This window comes from Paramacrobiotus metropolitanus, unplaced genomic scaffold, assembly GCF_019649055.1.
Source record: "Paramacrobiotus metropolitanus isolate TYO unplaced genomic scaffold, Prichtersi_v1.0 Parri_scaffold0000013, whole genome shotgun sequence".
In the NCBI taxonomy this organism is placed as follows: domain Eukaryota; kingdom Metazoa; phylum Tardigrada; class Eutardigrada; order Parachela; family Macrobiotidae; genus Paramacrobiotus; species Paramacrobiotus metropolitanus.
Genome location: NW_026570233.1, coordinates 899,052 through 916,842, shown reverse-complemented (window position 1 = coordinate 916,842; position 17,791 = coordinate 899,052). Strand labels below are relative to the sequence as shown.

Below are 17,791 nucleotides of genomic sequence, written 5' to 3'. Positions count from 1 at the left end.
AGAATACGAATGCTGTTGACACTGTGTTTATGTGCCCCGTTCAAATTAAAATTCAGTAGGTACTACTAGGTACACATGCCTCAGATACTCAAGTACTTAAGAATACTCTAGCAAAATACATGTATTTAGAGTCTACTCGATTTTACCCACTTGTAGAAATTGCGTCGTATAGCTGGCATGATTCGAGGAAGGTTTAGGCAGTCAACAGTCATTATTAAAATTATTATTAAAGTTTTGCAATCTGCGTACCGAAATATGTGCAGTAATTACGTTTGAAATTTACCATTTCTTTGTTATCACTCCACCCCAACAAACAGTAAAAGTAGACGGCACAGTTACCTACATGCTATCTCGGCCCCCGCTACAAATATCCCGAAATTGGTGCTGTCGCTATTGTAGTTGCCGAATTCCCGCATTGTATCTCTTTCTTGGTTCGCTGCCTTAAATCAAAGCCTTTATCTAGACTATACAAAGACTTTAGAATATGTGTATTCTAATGGATTTGCCTGAATACTTGTCCTTTGTAGCTTGCCATTTCCTACCGGATCATCTTAATTCCCCAGTTCAGTAAGACGGAAGTTTCCGTCCGAATGATCCGAGTCGGACTCCTGCAAAAAGGCTAGTTTAGTCAACTTATGTAGCCTATGTAGAGTATGTACTTTTCTGATACTTATCGTCTTTAATATCTTCTTGTTCGCTTGTGTGCGCCTCGGATCCTTCTCCTGTCACTGAAGTCGAAACGTGTAGCCAAAGTCATCGTATACACGTTCACGAAACGTTCCACTAGGGACGAGGTGTATGAAGTTGCTGACATTCGGAAGTTAACTGACAATGAAATAACGAATGGCAGCTGATAACCAGAGATAATCTTCCGCCCCAGAATCCGTCCATAACAAAGTAACCGGAAATAACCGATGGTCAAACTAAGAAATATCAGCGGATATGTTACGGACCATAACGGCAGTCCAGTCGGATATCGCAGAGTCTCTATTTTGTTTGCGCGCCATAATACACAGAGTATGCACGTGATCCGACTGTATGACCACGCACTATTCATTACCAAATACTTTACGAAACTGTTGGTTTGAATATCTAATGATTATCATTGTGCGGACTTTAATTTCTGCTAATATCGCTTCTTTCGCGCAAACACAGAGAAGCAAATTACTACATACCAAAGTAGAACCAAAACATTTCAGCACGAGCTGACATATCGGCAAGATCCTTTGCATGCCGTGCACAATAATATGCCAACAAAAGACCCCAGCGTTACTACAAGAACAACCGCCAACCGGTTGTGGGTCATTAAAAGTGTCTACGTAAGAAACATAGGACATGCTCCACAAAATAATTAAAACTGCATTTTCAATGCAGTATACCACGTAGTATATGAAAAAGAACCGCCGGTATGCCGTCCACATGCCAAAATATTCGAATTCCTACAGATTAATCCACAACTGCACTGTCCACTGCGAGATCGTCGTCACCCACCACCACACATTATACACATCGGAGATCGTCGCGAGATTGTGTTTGATCAGGGTGGATTGTCGCCGATTGCTCTCGCACCTGCTAATAATCACCGTGAAGATGCAGTGAAGGGCGCAGAATATCGCGATATAGGATTTGTAACGGATAGTGAACAACGCCATCGCCATGATCCGCGCTGCCAACAGCATCAGGCATCCCGTGATTTTTACCATCTCATGTGTTCAAAATGGAACGCTTTAAAGAAGAATTTGGTTTTGTGCCGGAAGAAGACCACACCAACAGCGGTAGACACCACCGCCGATGCAGACGGCTTCCTGGGCCACAGCCTGGAACGAGAACGGTACCGGGCCGCGCGCTAGCATTGTACCCAGAATATACAGAATATACAGAATATCTGTACACTTGCAGAACGGTCTGTGACACACCTTCCATCAACGATTCCCACAATCGCAAGCGACTGGTGGTTAAGTGGACAACACGACGCTGATAACGGTATAGTTTAGGATCTTTGGCAAACTCTTTTCTGTAGCGAAGGAAGTAGTAATACCTACAAACCGTAAAGGTAGTGACAGTTAGCCACGGAATAACTGAAAATAGTGCCTCGTTGTTACCGCAGCGCCGGGCCAAGTTGCACGAGGTGAATGCAGATGTGCAGTGTCGGTGCTTGCAGCTGGTCTTCCCACACGTACGGTCGTAAAATACCATAAGTAAATTTTTTTAACGGTAATTCGTTTCCAATGCAGTTTTAAAAGCCGGTACCTTGGAATTCACTTGTGATACAGCGCGTGCATCTTTCCTCAGCGGGGATGTGCTTGCTGAGTAAATGAGCGTTTAACTTCAGCTGCTCCTTGTACCAGATGATTCCCCAGTGTATAAGGAGGATATGAGTGAGTAGAACAACCATTAACGTTAAGGCGTACCAGTTTTAGTCTTCAGTTATAAAGAAACGTCTGATCATACGTTTCTTTATAACTGAAGTACGATAAACCTGTTAAGTACGATAAATAGCGTTTCTAAGGCAGTTGGTAATTGTAGAATTCACAAGGAAACAAGATGAGTGAGAAAACTACAGAAGCGTACGATGTTCATACATCTTTACAGCTCCATTACCTATCTGTGAAAACGTCGAAAAGCAAAAGGACCATCGCAATCAAATCGAAGAAGATGTCGCATTTAAGCTCCTTTGAAGTAATCGGGCCCTCTGCAAAACCCTGCAGTACATATCTGTGCTCTGTACAGTTCACCGCATTAATATTATTTATTGTCCGCCATTGCTATGTTATTCTCTACTGCTGGCATCATTTTGGCATGTTGTGGCATAACGGGCTAACTTAAAATTGGACCGTAACGCGGCCAAGACATTAATTATGATACAGCATTAATATACAACTTATAAACAACAGAAAAGCTATAACAGTATGCAGCATCCGCCATCAGGAATGGCTTTACTAGCTGGAAACTCACCAGCGGGTACGTTCTGCGCAATGAATTTCCTTATGTCTATTGTCTTCCGTAGCGGCCCAGCAATCACGCGGTGCGCCATCATCCGGCACACTCTTTGCCAAGCCGGGATCTTCTTCGTTTGCCCTAACGATTTCTCCCGGGGCGCAGGCAGTTTGTGTACCTCCGCAAGCTTGGCTGGTGTCAGTGCAGGGGCACTCACCTCTTTTGATGTCATCCTTTTTTACCATATATATAACGAAAAACCCCAGAAATGCAGATCAGTTAGCTGTCCTTTTTCGGTATACAACAAATTCTGGAAGACCCTTGTTAGTTCCAGTTAGTTTTTTCGCGTCAGTTTGCATGCTGTTAATTAATCTTGCACGTATTCGCTTGTAAAGTGATCAGCTGATGGCCTACTGTGAGATAGTTTTGTTATACGAGGTAGTACCTTCCGGCCTTAAACTCTGGTACCGTGCAATTTTATTCTGGTTTGACAAGCTGTTTGAGGAGAAAAGTTGGTAGTAGATGCTGTGATACGTACGCGCGGCACGCGGGCACTGTAAAGAGGAACAACAGATTTACTTCGGCTTAGTGCAATAACTTTACTTTAGGGTAGTCATTAGACAGATTTTGGTTTCCGTAGATAACGTAGTAAAACCTGCTCCCTTGAAGTCCCTTCTAATGCGCAAGGACTGTATTTGTCCAGAGATTTCCAATTGCATTGCAATTCTCCGTTGGTCTTCTTGCACCGGCAAGAGAGACGATTAGTCATCTGCAGTTTACTGCAGCGCTCGTCCATTGCAATAACACTCCATGCCGGTAAAGAAAGACTTGCAACGGCCGTTGTTTAAATTCCTTCGATTACATCGAGCACCACATCCTCTGTCACATTGGCTTGCGGTATTCTGGCCACCGTTACGGGATGAAAGCGTAAATTTCGCATTTACTATGCGTTTCTTGATAAAAGTCTTCAGTACAGATAGCAAACGCAAATTTCTCTTAAAAATGATGTCTGGCTGTACCGGTGGGCTGTTCGACTGGAAAAGGTTCCAGAAGTTTTCTTGACCAAATACCGTGTTACCGGAGAACTGAGTGATAAGGAAAACAGTCGTGCAGAAGTAGAGGAGTACTGCGCGGTTCATGTTTGTTCAGGTACTGAAACTTTCAGAAATTATGAAGGGTTGTAAATGCGACTCTGGCTGTCATATATCTGTTCAAAGGACTGACGAGCACGACTTTATAGCGCAATTGTTCAACGAAAAGTGCGCTATTTACTTCGGTACAGCTTAATTGTGCCAAGGCCGCATAAAAATTTCCACTTCCAGTTTTTCGCTCATAGACAGAAGCTGGTCAAGCAAGTTTTATTTATCAGATACGACAGTTATTAATGCCATTATAATTTCATTTATTGCCATTTTATCATGCTGAAGATCACATAAATGGTTTTATCATGAAAAGGTCACTAACCAGTTTGACCAAGAGGTGCTTTTGCTACAGTAGAATATCTTTAGGAAAGAAAAGTCTGAGGCGTGCCTCATTCCAAATCAAATTAAGAAATTGCTTTAATATGCCATTACACGTTGCCGATGGCACTGTGACGGGCTAAACGATGACGAGCTGCTGCTGGTACTGTAAAATTTCCTGTGCTTTTTGTCTCTTGCTTTAGGAAACGAGATGGATGGCGTTGATGGCAATGCGTCATAAATTGCCTATCGCAAGCTTATAATATGAATCACTGCTGCTCTTATCACTTGCAGTATATAGAGTGCGGTAAGTACGGCTCCAACTTAGAAAAGATAACAGGCACTTACTCGTGCCTTTAGCAGAAAGCGGCGTTAATATTCCTTGCATCTTGTACAAATTCTGAGTAATGAACGTTAGTATACTCTGTACGAGTGTTACGGAAATACATTCTTGTGCCAATATCGTTATCAAAGACTTTGCTGTATTACTTACATTACATAGAAAAGTAAGTACGCAAGCAGAGTTGAACGTATGACCTTGCTGGGTTATATTCCCTTTTACTGTTTCTAACAGTAGCTTCGCTTCGGTCTTATAGTGCTAGCCCTAAGCGGTGCACTTTCCTAGTAATATGAATGGACAAACTTATGGACATACACAGTTTTTAAAACTAGTTATAAAACATTTTTAAATAGAATAAATATTTTAAAATTAAAAAATTCCATGGACCTTCTTTTGGATCAGATTTGGCTTTAAGTCATAATAAGTCTTCACAGCAAATTTAAAAAAAATATCGGGTAACAACTAGACAAAACAACTTCTGGTGTACAACAAAGCTTTTTGTCCATTTTGAAACAGCATACAAAGTGTATCTCTGGAACCGGTGCTGCGCGCATGAACGGCGTTCGGCAAACAGCCGCGTTAGAAACAGGTACTTATCTGAAAAATATCGAGCGCCAAGAGCAACGTCTTTCTCCGAAATTGTGAAAAGTCAATGATCGAGATCTCTTCTCTTACTGGTAATTATTTTTATCATTTCAAAACTAGCGCAGCATTTTCGAAGAACGAGCAAGCGAAACCTGCTGACCTATCGTTTGAGCTGATTCTCCCAGGAATCGTTGTTGTTCGAAATGCAAACAGGGACGTGATGCTGGACCGGCAACAGCATTATGGGTTGTGGCAGATTTGCCGCTTCACACTTAGCAGTCTTAATAAAGACCACAACGCTGTGGATTTCTGTTACAGTAACATTACAGCCACAAAATGCCTTTTCTGAAATGTTTGAGACGCCGCAAGCAGAGTGACCTTACTCTAATGGATAATGATCAAAATGACGGGATCGCCTGCAAAGAGATTCTGCTCTGTATGCAGCTCTTTGGTCTCCATCCCCTATCAATTTCACAGTCGGGTTCTAATTTCCTGAAGCCTCTTCGGTATTTTTATTCCTTCGCTTTGATGGCGGTTATAACGTTCTACACTTGGGTTGACTTCGAGACATTCTACAATGCTTACGGCACGAGTTTGCGCGACAGCGAGTTCTTCATCATGAGTTTCATAGCATACCGCTGCTTTTACCACATCAAAACCATAATAATCATTTACATTATGTCATCTCGTTCAACGAAGCTTCGTAAAGTTGTGCAAAGTTTTAAAAATCCCGGCAGTTTCTGCACGACGAAATTGTTTCGGTTTTATATAAACAGATATCCATGTTTGCGGATGCTGATATTGACAGCGATCATGTCCGTCGCGGTTACAAGTTATTCTAGTTTTCGTGACCTCCTGAAATGGAACCAGTTCGTGTTCACTCCGTCATTCGATTACAGTTTCAGTGTCCCATTGCTGCCACTACAGCCAAATGCTGTAATGGTGCCGTATGGCGTTGTATCCTTTACTTTTGCCTTTGGAATGTCTCTGTGCTGCGCGGTAGACGTTATCACCAATTTCGCGGTAGCCGTCACGGCTCTGACGTTATCCAGCAGTTTTGATGTCACCGCTACGGCTTTAAACAGTTTCCAAGAAGGTCGCAACGCTAACATTCGCTTGCACGATATCGCAAAGGAGCATCGAAAGCACAGCCATTTAGTACGCAAACTGGATCACATCTTCTCTTTGATCCTTCTTTTACAGTACTTAGCAACATGCTTGGGTATTGTTTCCTGTGTAAGCTTAAACGTGCGGAGCGTTCCAGAGTGGAGTCTGACAAAAAGCGGTTCGGGGGATATTATTTCCTTCATGACAGCGCCGTTTGCCGTGGTGGTTGTGGTTAGCGGTTTGGGTGCATTGGGCGTGGCCATGAGCTGCATTCGGCTATCCGACCAGGCAATGAAGTGAAATCTCTAAACGCCATACGACAAATAAACTTAAATGCAGTATAAGGTCACGTACGTCACAAATCTAACTTTTTCCACGAGGGGTGTATTCGTATTTCACACGTGATATAACATGGGCAAAATCTTTGAGTAAAACATTTCAAAGGTCACAAAACCTGCTTCAAGTTTTTCGTAAATGATTATTTGCAGGCACACAGAAGTATGGATGTTTTACAAGCACTTTCTTTGTCCGCCAATGAGCAGTCGGTCAAACTGGATGCTTTGGAGTTTATGGCCCGATTGGACGAACAACCGATTACCCTGACGGCTGGCGGATTCTTACCGTTGACCGTAACATTTCTCGTAACGGTAAGCAAACCTGACCGAAATTCAAATAAGCGATTGAAATTTCGACGATGGAAATTATTGCAGATGATGGGACTGATGTTTACGTTCAGCATGCTGCTGTATCAGATGGAGGTAAGCAGTGTGGTTACTTTGGGCACAGACATATAGTTTGTGATCGACAACAGCTGGAATTTACAGAATTAAGGCAAAACATTATTATTATTGCAGGATGGCCGCATTGATATGGGAGTTTTAGTGAAATCCAAGGATCTTCCAAAGTTTCTGGACGACATTCGCAACGGCATAGTGTTGGGATTAATGTCAGGCAACACCACACGAAATGGTTAACCATACGATCCCCCTTAGTTTTGTCTGCCTGGATTTTGAACTAGGCACTATGTAAAAACTGCTTTAGATTGTTTGCAGCGTCGTATAAATATCAGTTAGTGACCAAAAGCCGCTCCGGCAGCATCTCACAGTGCTGGGAGCATGACTTTCTAATTCAGATTTCAAAGTTACCTACAGTACGTACTTACGTTAATGTTTTCCATTGACCCAGCGGTGCCGGCAAATTTTAATTTTTACCGAGCACCACGTAGTCTTGAATTACATTCACTAATTTACAAACGCCGTTACAATTTTTGTTAATCGTACCGTAATACTTCCGACGTATGTACGGTACCATTTTATACTGATAGCAACTAAATTATTGTGGTTTCGAAGCAGAAGTCCCGTACAATTTTAAAATGCCAAAATTGCTAACAAAAATCATTCGCACATGCAGAAATTAAATTATTTTAGCGCGAATGTATACAAGGAACGTTCATATAGTGGCCGTATAGTGACGAAAGCGTCATGGCAGCTCTAGAAATTATGATGCGTTCCGCATCATAACAGACAAATAACAACGCGACAGTTCTAACGGACAGATCGAGCGTCGCTAACGAATGTATACAAATACGGCCATACATCCTTTTCCGTACGAGGACTATATGATAATTTTAGCTGCTCCACATTCCCAACCGAGAAAAACAGCACACTGTCCCACGCGGATACTGCCTCTTTTGGCCGACAGGAAGTCAAAAGCGGTCAAGCATTAGACGGGGCTTTGTGGGGGAGGGTATGTCTGCCGGGGTTGCGGTCTATTTATGCCAGTTAAGGATGCGTCAGTAATTATTATTAATTGTTTATTTATGGGTAACCGTCATCCGAGATTGTGCGGCGAAAGTGCAGCAAAGCCGTCTATACAGCAATACATATCGTCCTTATAAACCGTTGGTTACCACAACAGCTAGATTTGCTTAACCGTCTTAACCTCGTTAAACGTTCAAATCTTGAAACGTTTCGCCACAATCAACGGATAGAGCGAACACAAAGAAAAGGGAGTGTCTGATTAGCTGCACTTTGTTTATCAACGCGTCATCAGCTGGATAATTTGCCGGGATTACGCGGTTGCCTGCCAATCAGGACGTCGTATCCCCGTAATCAATGGGTTTGGGTTTGTTTGTAAGTAACTGTGCAATTGGCAAAGCAAGCGTCTCCGGAGGCTGTTCCTCAGCACCCACAGAATCCTCACGCATATATGACGTTGTGTATCCGCATCCGTATAGCCGTACACCCGAGAGAAGCGACGCGTTTAATCCAATTGGCTCTCTCACCGATCATGACAGCTTACACGCAGGCTCGCTCCACTTTCACACACTGAACGAGAGAAGAAGAGCGAGAAGAGAGAGAAAAGAGAGGAAGAGCCCAGCTTTACAGCATACATACACTAACCGACCGGATCAGGCACACACAACCGGCACAAAACATTGTTGACGTTTCCTGAACGCTATGACGCAGATTGCCGGCAAATTAAGTATGTATCCGCTGCGGATGATCCCGCACACTCTCGCTGCTATGTATCTCCACACACACACACACACTCATTCAGTTTTGTTGCAACTCAAAGTAGCGTTGGATGTTGATGTATTTATTTGCGGCTGAGCAGTGCTCATTCTGCCGGCATGTCCTCCTTTCACGGACACCGCATGTGTGCCCATTAGTGTCCCGTTTTACAGTGTGTTAAAGGAGGACAATCGCCAACACACCGACACACACGCGCGCGGTGTGTATTTTTGTTTTATATTCCACAACCAGCGGAATACATAATATTTCATATATGAGTGACGGACAGACATTAGGCGTTGCGGAAGCAACCATCTCGCTGTCAAGGAGGTCGTCAACGAAGGGCCGGCCACGGAATTTGGCCAGCATCGAGGGTGGTGGTGATGTATCGGCCGATGTCTCATTGGATCTGCAGACGGCGCTAAAGAGAGTTGTCCTCGATAATCGCACCCCAACCAGCAGCACTACAACGACGGTTGTCACCTCCCCTCTAACGCCGCAGATTAAAGTCCCGCTGACACCCACCGATAATGTCTGTGTGGATTTTGTCTTCCAGACATCACCGCGGGTTAGGCGCAGTATTGACACGAGAATGGTTAATGTGGAAGTAATGCAGGCCGATGGAGAGCCGGCGGTGGTCAAGGTGGTGAAGAAGGTGGGCCGGAAGTATACACGCCGGCTGACGTCCAGTCTGCTGCGGCCAGCGCTGGAGGATCCGCGGAAGGGGAGGAATTTCCAGTTGGATAACTTCAAATGGATCAAGACGATCGGTAAGCCAGGAATGATTTCTTGATGCCGGAGTATATGAGTACCGATCCATCTTGCTTAACAGCGAATATGCCTAACCACTGTCGTAATATAAAATAATTATGTACCTTCTTAATTTACATATTATGACACTTGTTAAAGTCCCTCTTTCTGCTATTATGATAGAAGCCGGATGACGTAAATGTATGTAAGCACACGCACAAATTCAGCACATCTGAATATGACATGTAACACTCCGAAATATTGTATAGCTTAAATTTTAAATCCTTGAATTTTTGCACTTAAAGTTTGATTGTGGAAGTTGACGTAAGCGCGCAGTAATATTGACTTAGCTGACGTTTTATAATCCGTTGATGTTTGCCTGCCATGCATAATGTACGGCAAACAAACAAGATAAAATACTTTGTGTATCGCCTTTCACACCTGAGGCGTAATCTTTAATACGTAATTACGCGGGCAGTTTTATTTTTAAATTACGTCTTATTTTACTATACCTAATCTACCAATTAATCGATCGTGGAATGCAGGTACAAAGCGAGATACATCGCCATGCGCTACTTGCACCGAAAATTTCAAAATTGCACAAGAACATTCGTTTGATTAGGTTGCTGGATGGCGGGCGTTGAAAATCAAACATACTGCAGTATAATTAAAAGAAAGATTTTTTTTTCCTTTATAGTTTAATTGCCCGCTAACTTTTCCTCCCCACCCGCCTACTTCTCCACAGCCTGACAAATTATAGCGACTATAAAGTTAGCCGATATCGTGCGCCGGCGCGGCACGTTACCGTGTAACCGCGAGATCGATTAGCTTATTTGCACAGGTATTAAATCAAGAGGGCTTAAAATCAGCCCGTTAGTATTTCCCTTTACGCCGCCAATCGATGGCGCGCCGCACTCCGCTGCCAATTAAGAAATCAGCACTATAGCGTGATGATACGGCGCGCGGGATAACACAAAGCGCGGGCTGCGTTGCTCTATACAGAGGACCGGTCGTGTAGCAGCGAATATTTATCAGGCAGTGTTTGTGCCGGAAATGAAAAAGCCCCGCGCCGGGTATGGCGTGCGCGTGGGCAAACGCAATCATGTGAGGATAATTGTTATGCGGTTTGACTTTGGAAAGACAATCTCTTATATAACGCTTTTTGGCGCGAAAAGCTGTGCGCAGCGTCGGGGCTGTTTTTTACAACTGACATTGACCGTCAAATCTTTACGACGCTTTAACGGTGATTTTCAAAAAAATTATTGCTTTTTCATAAGTGAGCCCAATTTTAACGGAAACGCCATTCTCCATCCTCAGTATGTTTTTAGTTTTCGTTGTTGCGACGGCACAGAAAAATAACTTCAAATGGGAAACTGCTACCAGAAATTATCGAACTAACTTTAATAATAACCGTTAGTTTTAGTTATAACCGTTAATTCTTCAAATAAAAAATTCTAAATTTAGCATGCTTTTGAATTTAACGCGAAGGCAGTTAATTTTAATCTTCCCAGCCATCAAGTTAAATTTACCGCTGCTTCCTGTAAATCTTCTGGTTTATTCGGCGAAATCGAACTTTACGAGAATACACACTATGCGGGCAAGTGTGCACTGCCATACAAATTGAGAGACAAGCTGTACACATGCTGAAAAACACAAACGCCGCAACTGCTGCGGCGTTGTATTGCTTGATGTTATTTTTGGGGTCAGGTCTGGTATACGATACCCGATCAGATTACCCGCATCTCAGCGTCCAAAAAATGCGGTCGGAATAGGAGGAAAGAGTGAAGACGACAGAGTCATGTAAGCAGTCATTAGCCAGCATCGATAATGATGACGGTGGGGGCAGCAGCGTTAGTGTGCTGTGCCGCTATGGTACGTGTTTGTTGTGGGTTGGTTGCACTTCTGTGTTTTGCGCTCCACCGCACAAGGCCGCACTCACGCGACACCGGCCTGGGAATCCGCGGCAAGTCACCCACAGACCGACCTTGGTCCAGCTGACAAAGGTCACGTCCGTCACATTCATTATTTGATCGCATTCTTCATCTGCGCTGTTTGGTCCTGATGACCTTATGTTGATGAACTTGTGGCTGGAAATAACAAGCTACACATTACTCCATTTCTTGAAGCTTTCGTTTAAAGCATAAATAAGAGTTTAGCTACCAGAATCAGTATTTTAACACACAACCAATGTAATAAAATTATCTCGTACAAGCTTGTCCGGTAATTTCCTACGTAAAGTTACAGATAGCGCGAAATTTGCGCCTATAGCGATGGCCACTTCACTACGTTCATCAAATTTCGTAATGCGCACAGCAGTTAGGTTGTCGCCTACTGCACCGACCATTTTTCAGCCACCTTCTGCCAGGCAATTACTATTATTCCATTTAATTATATGGCGTGCACCAAGCCACCAGCCAGCGAAATGCATGTTACGTGCTTAGGCAGCGTGGTGCGCCGTAGTATGGAGTTTGGCATAACACGCAAATTTGTATATTTCGCTGTATGGATTCGTCAGAAATTACCGGACAAGCTTGTACATATAATGATAAGCAAATTGTTTTAATTTCCCGAAAAATTCAAACTGCAAATCTTTTGGTAAAGGCCAACCTTTTAAAAATTATTTAGATAAGTATATTTATGAAACTTTCGGTAAATCATACCGGTAAGCAATAAGTGTAATTTTTTTGCAATAAGCTAACGAGATTTTACATCCCGTAATTCTAAGTCAGCTGATTTCAAAACTGTACGTTGAGATGCCAGGATGTAACAAAAGGCCGTTATTTGTTACCAGTGGAAATACAATTTTCTGTTGCCGAAAGAGCACTTTTTAATGTACTACCAATGATGATATTTTCCGTTGATGGACTGAGAGTAGAAATTAATCTAGCATGGCATGCTAATGAAGCTCACGCACAGCGCAGCCGATGCAAACCTTTTCAATGTCAAAAGTCACTGATGACCGAACAAAACAGGGGGGCGCTTTTTTCCTGATTGCTTTTATCGATCCAGCATCTCCATGTTTGCCTTGGGAGGGTATACGTTGATCTATGCCGATCACTCAAGTGCTTTTCATCGTTGCCGATAATAAACACAAATTTCCTTTCCCCGGTAAATGATCCTCGACAATAAGCTGCAGCCAGTCACATACACACACACACATAACAAATCCCGGTGCTGATCCCGAGGAATAATGACGGTTTTATGACAGCTGTCATGTGCAGCCGTTCTGTATTATTTTTGAATCTGTAGAAAAGGAGTTTTTTAAGTGATTCTCAGTAATTTTCTGTGTTGATATGGCCAATCGAATTGGTGGAATTTTTCAGCCAAGTTTCGTTTACGATGTTTTACATTTCATTAAAATATCCGATGCGTGCCGGTTGCGGCGCAGCTGGTATTTCAAAAATTAAGCTCAATCACTGATATACAGCGTAAAGGTTAATTAGAATCAAAAACATTTCACCTATTTCTCGACCTCGGATATATTTCTGCTGAGTGTGCACGCAACATAAAAATTAGAACCGTTTACAATGACAAGCGAAGTGATTTAGCGAACTACGAGTTCCGTACATTATGTAATTATGTACACATAGCAAAGTTAATTGCAATCTAAATTACTGTGCATAGTTTTTTTCTGTTGGCTTAAAATGCATATATGTCAGTATTTCAAATAGCGCCACATATCGGTGTTAGATGAGGCATTTATTTAGTTTTATTAAAATTTTGCCGATTGTCAATGTTTTATTTGTTTTTATAGTAGTTGGTCTGTTGTTTATTTGTGAATTTACATAGACACAGTCAAAATATTGCCCGTGCGGATTGCCGATCGACAATTCCTCGAATGCACTTACATAATTGGCATGTGTACCGCAGTGTAATCTTGTTTTCTGGTATGTGCCCGTACATCAATTGGCAAATATGTATTTTTCTCGTTATGCAATTAACTGCCAAATTTTCCATATGGGTGCGCTCACTGCGCTGCAGTCAACGTGGGAGCGGTGGTGTCCTCGCTTTGTATAGCTAGCGACGGGAAATCAGCGCTTTTGCCAAAAAGCCGGCATTTGTCCATCGTAATGCAGTGGCAATTGGCCGCGCACCGGGTGTTTGTTAGGGCGCACCGGGTGTTTCTCAATGCGCTGACGTCAAGGCCGGCAAATTGTAATACATGAAATTATGCTCTTTATCCATTGTCAATTCCCAGTCCTCTTCTCGATTTGCGGAACTGGGTATTTTCACTCGTGCGCTGTGCATGCCGCGGCTGACGCGGCAGTGAAAAATTCATGGAACAATATTTTGCATTTGTATGGATTCCGTGACCGATTTTTATCTGTACACGCACCTGCATGTTTTCGAAGAAAAATAACAAATAACGCAGAACTATACGACGTTCACCAAAATCCTAACAAAGTATGGGTTATTGGCTCTCGGAAAAAACATATAAACAAATTTGGGACCTTAGCCTTGCCATAATTAGTTATACTCGCGTGCGAAAATTTATATAAGACGTATAAATTCAAAATTATACAAAATTCTTATTTTAGTCCATTTTTTAGGGGGTGCATAAATATTTTTAGTATTTCGTTCAGTCCGTTATTAGCCTCAGATCATTCTAGTTTAATCGAGGAAACTTCGATCCGGTTAATTGCCGCCACAGAGACATCGAGTGGGCCGCTTCGAGATAAATTGCCCATTATCCACGCATGTATCCATGTTTATATTTTATACGCATGTTCCCCTTCTGCAAATTGCCAATCATCGGAGCGACAGCGGCAAAAGTAGCCATTTTCTAACCGTAGCCGGTACTGCATATAAATATATGGTGACGTCACCGGTGTTTATAGCGGAACCGGTGGCTGCGCGTAATCAGGGAAGCGTTGAGAGAGTGATTAAAAATATCTCCCTCTTGATCATTTTTTTCTCCGGGCATGATTTATCTGTTTACTTTTAGGCGCGCAGTGCATATACCCGTAATATTATTTAGAGTAGATGCGGATGTATGTTTTCACGCTAGTAGTGTTTACAGGCACCGGGACCTTCGGACGGGTAGTACTCTGCGAGGACACCGGCGCCCTGCCGGAACAGGAACCGAAATACTTTGCCATGAAAATACTCCGCATACAGGACGTGTTCCGGCTCAAACAGGTCGAGCACATCAAAGATGAGAAGGGCATTCTGGAGAAATTGGATCATCCCTTCATCGTTAAACTGTAAATAAACAAATTATACCATCGGTCGTTTTCTTTAATGTCATACAGCGGCCAGCCTATTTTTAGAACTTTACGTGCAATAAAATTTCCCATTTATTTTTACGTGGTATCAGCGCCGGAAATCTGTTTACTTATGCAGAATGCGTACTTAGGCGACCGTTTAAAACTACGAGTATCTTGCGGTCAGTAATATCGCTGCATTCCCGTAACTACGTAAAAAAACTCATAATGAAAGTTTACTGGGAAAATTACCAAATAATTTCCCGAAATTCCATTTACTTAAATCCATAACATACACGTAATCAATTAATCTTATTGGTTATTGCAGATTCTGGTCGCACCACGATAACACTAATTTATACATGTTACTGGAATATGCACCAGGTACGTTACATGTTTTCCCGGTATTTTCTGTTCACCATCGGCGCTATACCTCATCAAAACTGCATGGCAATAACAAATAGTGGCCCGTTTAGGCGGTGAACTCTTCACCTATCTGCGTTCGGTGGGCCGGTTTCCCGCGCCGACCGCCATGTTCTACGGGGCGGAAATCCTCCTGGCACTGGAATACCTGCACGCCAAGTCCATTGTCTATCGGGATCTCAAGCCGGAAAATCTGATATTCGATCACAAAGGCCACATTCGCATCACCGATTTCGGATTCGCCAAGGAGCTAACCGACCGGTCAGTCGTGAATGCATTATATGCGCGAGCATATTATATTAGGAGCAATAATATTATTGTCTATACCGTTTTCATTGGAGCGTGTACACTGTACAGCAGGATGTTCATTTTACATAATACAGTCCGTCAACTATGTTAAGTACTTCCTGTTTTGCTACTAAGCTCTGTTTGTTATTTTTCTGATTGATATCTACGATATATTTACTCGCTAGCAATTAATGTAACGTAACGGGAAAGCAAATTAATGAATTTGTTGCGCATTACTGAAGCTGCTTATAATACTTTCGGAAGCGTTTACTTTCGCAGCAGTCACGACGCAAAGCATATGTACAGCTGCATATACGATAAAACGTTTGGCATGGTTTAATACTCGTGCACTGTGACCTTTAAGTAAATATCACAGGAAAGCAAATTGTCGTTTATCACAAGCATATTTATAATATAAAGTATTTTATTTAATATGACAGGACATGGACGTTATGTGGAACACCGGAATATTTGGCGCCGGAAATCATCCAGAGTCGTGGCTACAATAAAGCCGTGGACTACTGGGCCTTTGGGATTCTGGTTTACGAGATGCTGGTTGGCCATCCGCCCTTCTATTCCGATAACCCCATTGAAGTTTACCAGAAAATACTTGATGGGAAGATACGATGGCCCAAAAACTTCGATCTTGTTGCAAAGTAAATAACAAATGCATAAGACGAACTCATATACTGCGGTCATGCACGCGGTCATCAGCGTAATTAACCCGTGGCTTACTTATTTAATTGTAGGGATCTGATAAAAAAGCTTCTAGTGGCCGACCGCACGAAGCGATTGGGCAGCATGAAGGTAAGATAGCGTAATACTTGTAATTTTTAGTGGTATATTGCTCTCTGCATAATTATGTTAAAATTTGTGTTAACTGTTTTTCATGCCATCGTTATTTTAGAATGGAGTCGACGACATTAAAGCTCACAGATGGTTCTGGACAATAAACTGGCAAAGCTGTTTAGATAAAGAAATGGAGGTAATCGAAGTAATATACATATATATATATATATATATTTAAGTAAAGTAAAGCGCACACATATTTAGAAGAGCATAAATGCACATCAGCTGGCTTAGCAAACCCAGTTCTGTATTCCATAATGAAATATATTAAGTACATTACAATGATTGCATAATAAAATAAAAATTGTGTAGCCGTAGTACATCGTCAATTGTATGGTAAAATTTGATATTTACGCTACAGCCGCCATATAATCCGCACGTTGCGCATCCGGGTGACGCTGGGAATTTTGATGATTATCCGGAAGACTGGCGAGATAATCCCGGCCCGCCGGCACCAGAGGAGCAGCGAGCTGTATTCCAGGATTTTTGATGCACCCCTTCACCCTTTGTTTCAGATGTATAACTGCAGCCCATTTTTAAATTTCTGTCGTGACCCAATTTGCCGAATTGTGAGATTTAGCTGGTTTCGTAAATAACTTTTTTTTATTACTGTACAGACTGTGATCCCGCTAAAATACTGCGTTCTATGCAATTTGGTAGAGAATACGAAGTTGAATGCTGTGTCAGTTATGCGCAAATAATGTGTTATTATAGTGCAAATAATTTATTTATGTATCCTGAAGATTCACTTGAATTAAAATGACAGTTACGCGAGACTTAGTTTCGTAAACTATGGTTAAGGATGGTTTTTAAAAAAGAAAAGATCGACGCTGGTCCAGTTGAGGCGTGACGCATTGAGTTCATTGCAGAATTTTTATTGAGTAACCGAATTAACTGGGATTTTATGATACCTGGTATTATCTGTTTTAATTCATTACCAACGAACTGACCGCCCAATCTAGCAATACAGAGTACCCCGTTGACCTCGCTGACTTTACTGCACTAATGTTGTACTAACGAAATAACGGGAGTTCTAAGAAACACAATAACGGGAGTTTAAAAAACTGAATTCTGCAGAGGCAGTTAAGTAAGAAATAACTATTATGGTTCAGTTGTGCACTGGCATTAAGAGCCATCCTTTTCAATCCATTTCAGTATCACGTTTAGAGGTACAATGGCGGTTAAGTTTATCGCAATTCTCCTGGTGCCGATTATTGTCGGATACGCTGCGGTGGGGACCCTACAATGCGCTCTCGCACAAGTGAACGCTACATCAAGACAGTCCATGCTCAAATCAGTTCAAGTTCCTCGTTATATTTTTGTGTAAGCAGGTGA

The 17,791-nt window shown here is 42.3% G+C and overlaps 2 protein-coding genes across 2 annotated transcripts; one reads left to right on the top strand and one right to left on the bottom strand.

The window, feature by feature from the left end:
• Positions 1-1,220: 1,220 nt before the first annotated feature.
• On the bottom strand, positions 1,221-3,312 carry LOC129584389 (uncharacterized). The gene is made up of 5 exons (XM_055476547.1): positions 2,956-3,312; positions 2,251-2,692; positions 2,103-2,166; positions 1,917-2,038; positions 1,221-1,846 (listed from the first exon to the last, which is right to left on the bottom strand). The coding sequence occupies exons 2-5, from the start codon at positions 2,393-2,395 to the stop codon at positions 1,728-1,730; spliced, it is 450 nt and encodes a 149-aa protein (XP_055332522.1). The 5' UTR covers positions 2,396-2,692; positions 2,956-3,312; the 3' UTR covers positions 1,221-1,727.
• A 5,531-nt stretch (positions 3,313-8,843) lies between these two features.
• LOC129584249 (cAMP-dependent protein kinase catalytic subunit PRKX-like) lies at positions 8,844-17,223 on the top strand. The gene is made up of 8 exons (XM_055476366.1): positions 8,844-9,712; positions 14,713-14,896; positions 15,225-15,280; positions 15,373-15,580; positions 16,048-16,263; positions 16,357-16,414; positions 16,515-16,592; positions 16,818-17,223. The coding sequence occupies exons 1-8, from the start codon at positions 9,217-9,219 to the stop codon at positions 16,944-16,946; spliced, it is 1,425 nt and encodes a 474-aa protein (XP_055332341.1). The 5' UTR covers positions 8,844-9,216; the 3' UTR covers positions 16,947-17,223.
• The last annotated feature ends 568 nt before the right edge of the window (positions 17,224-17,791 follow it).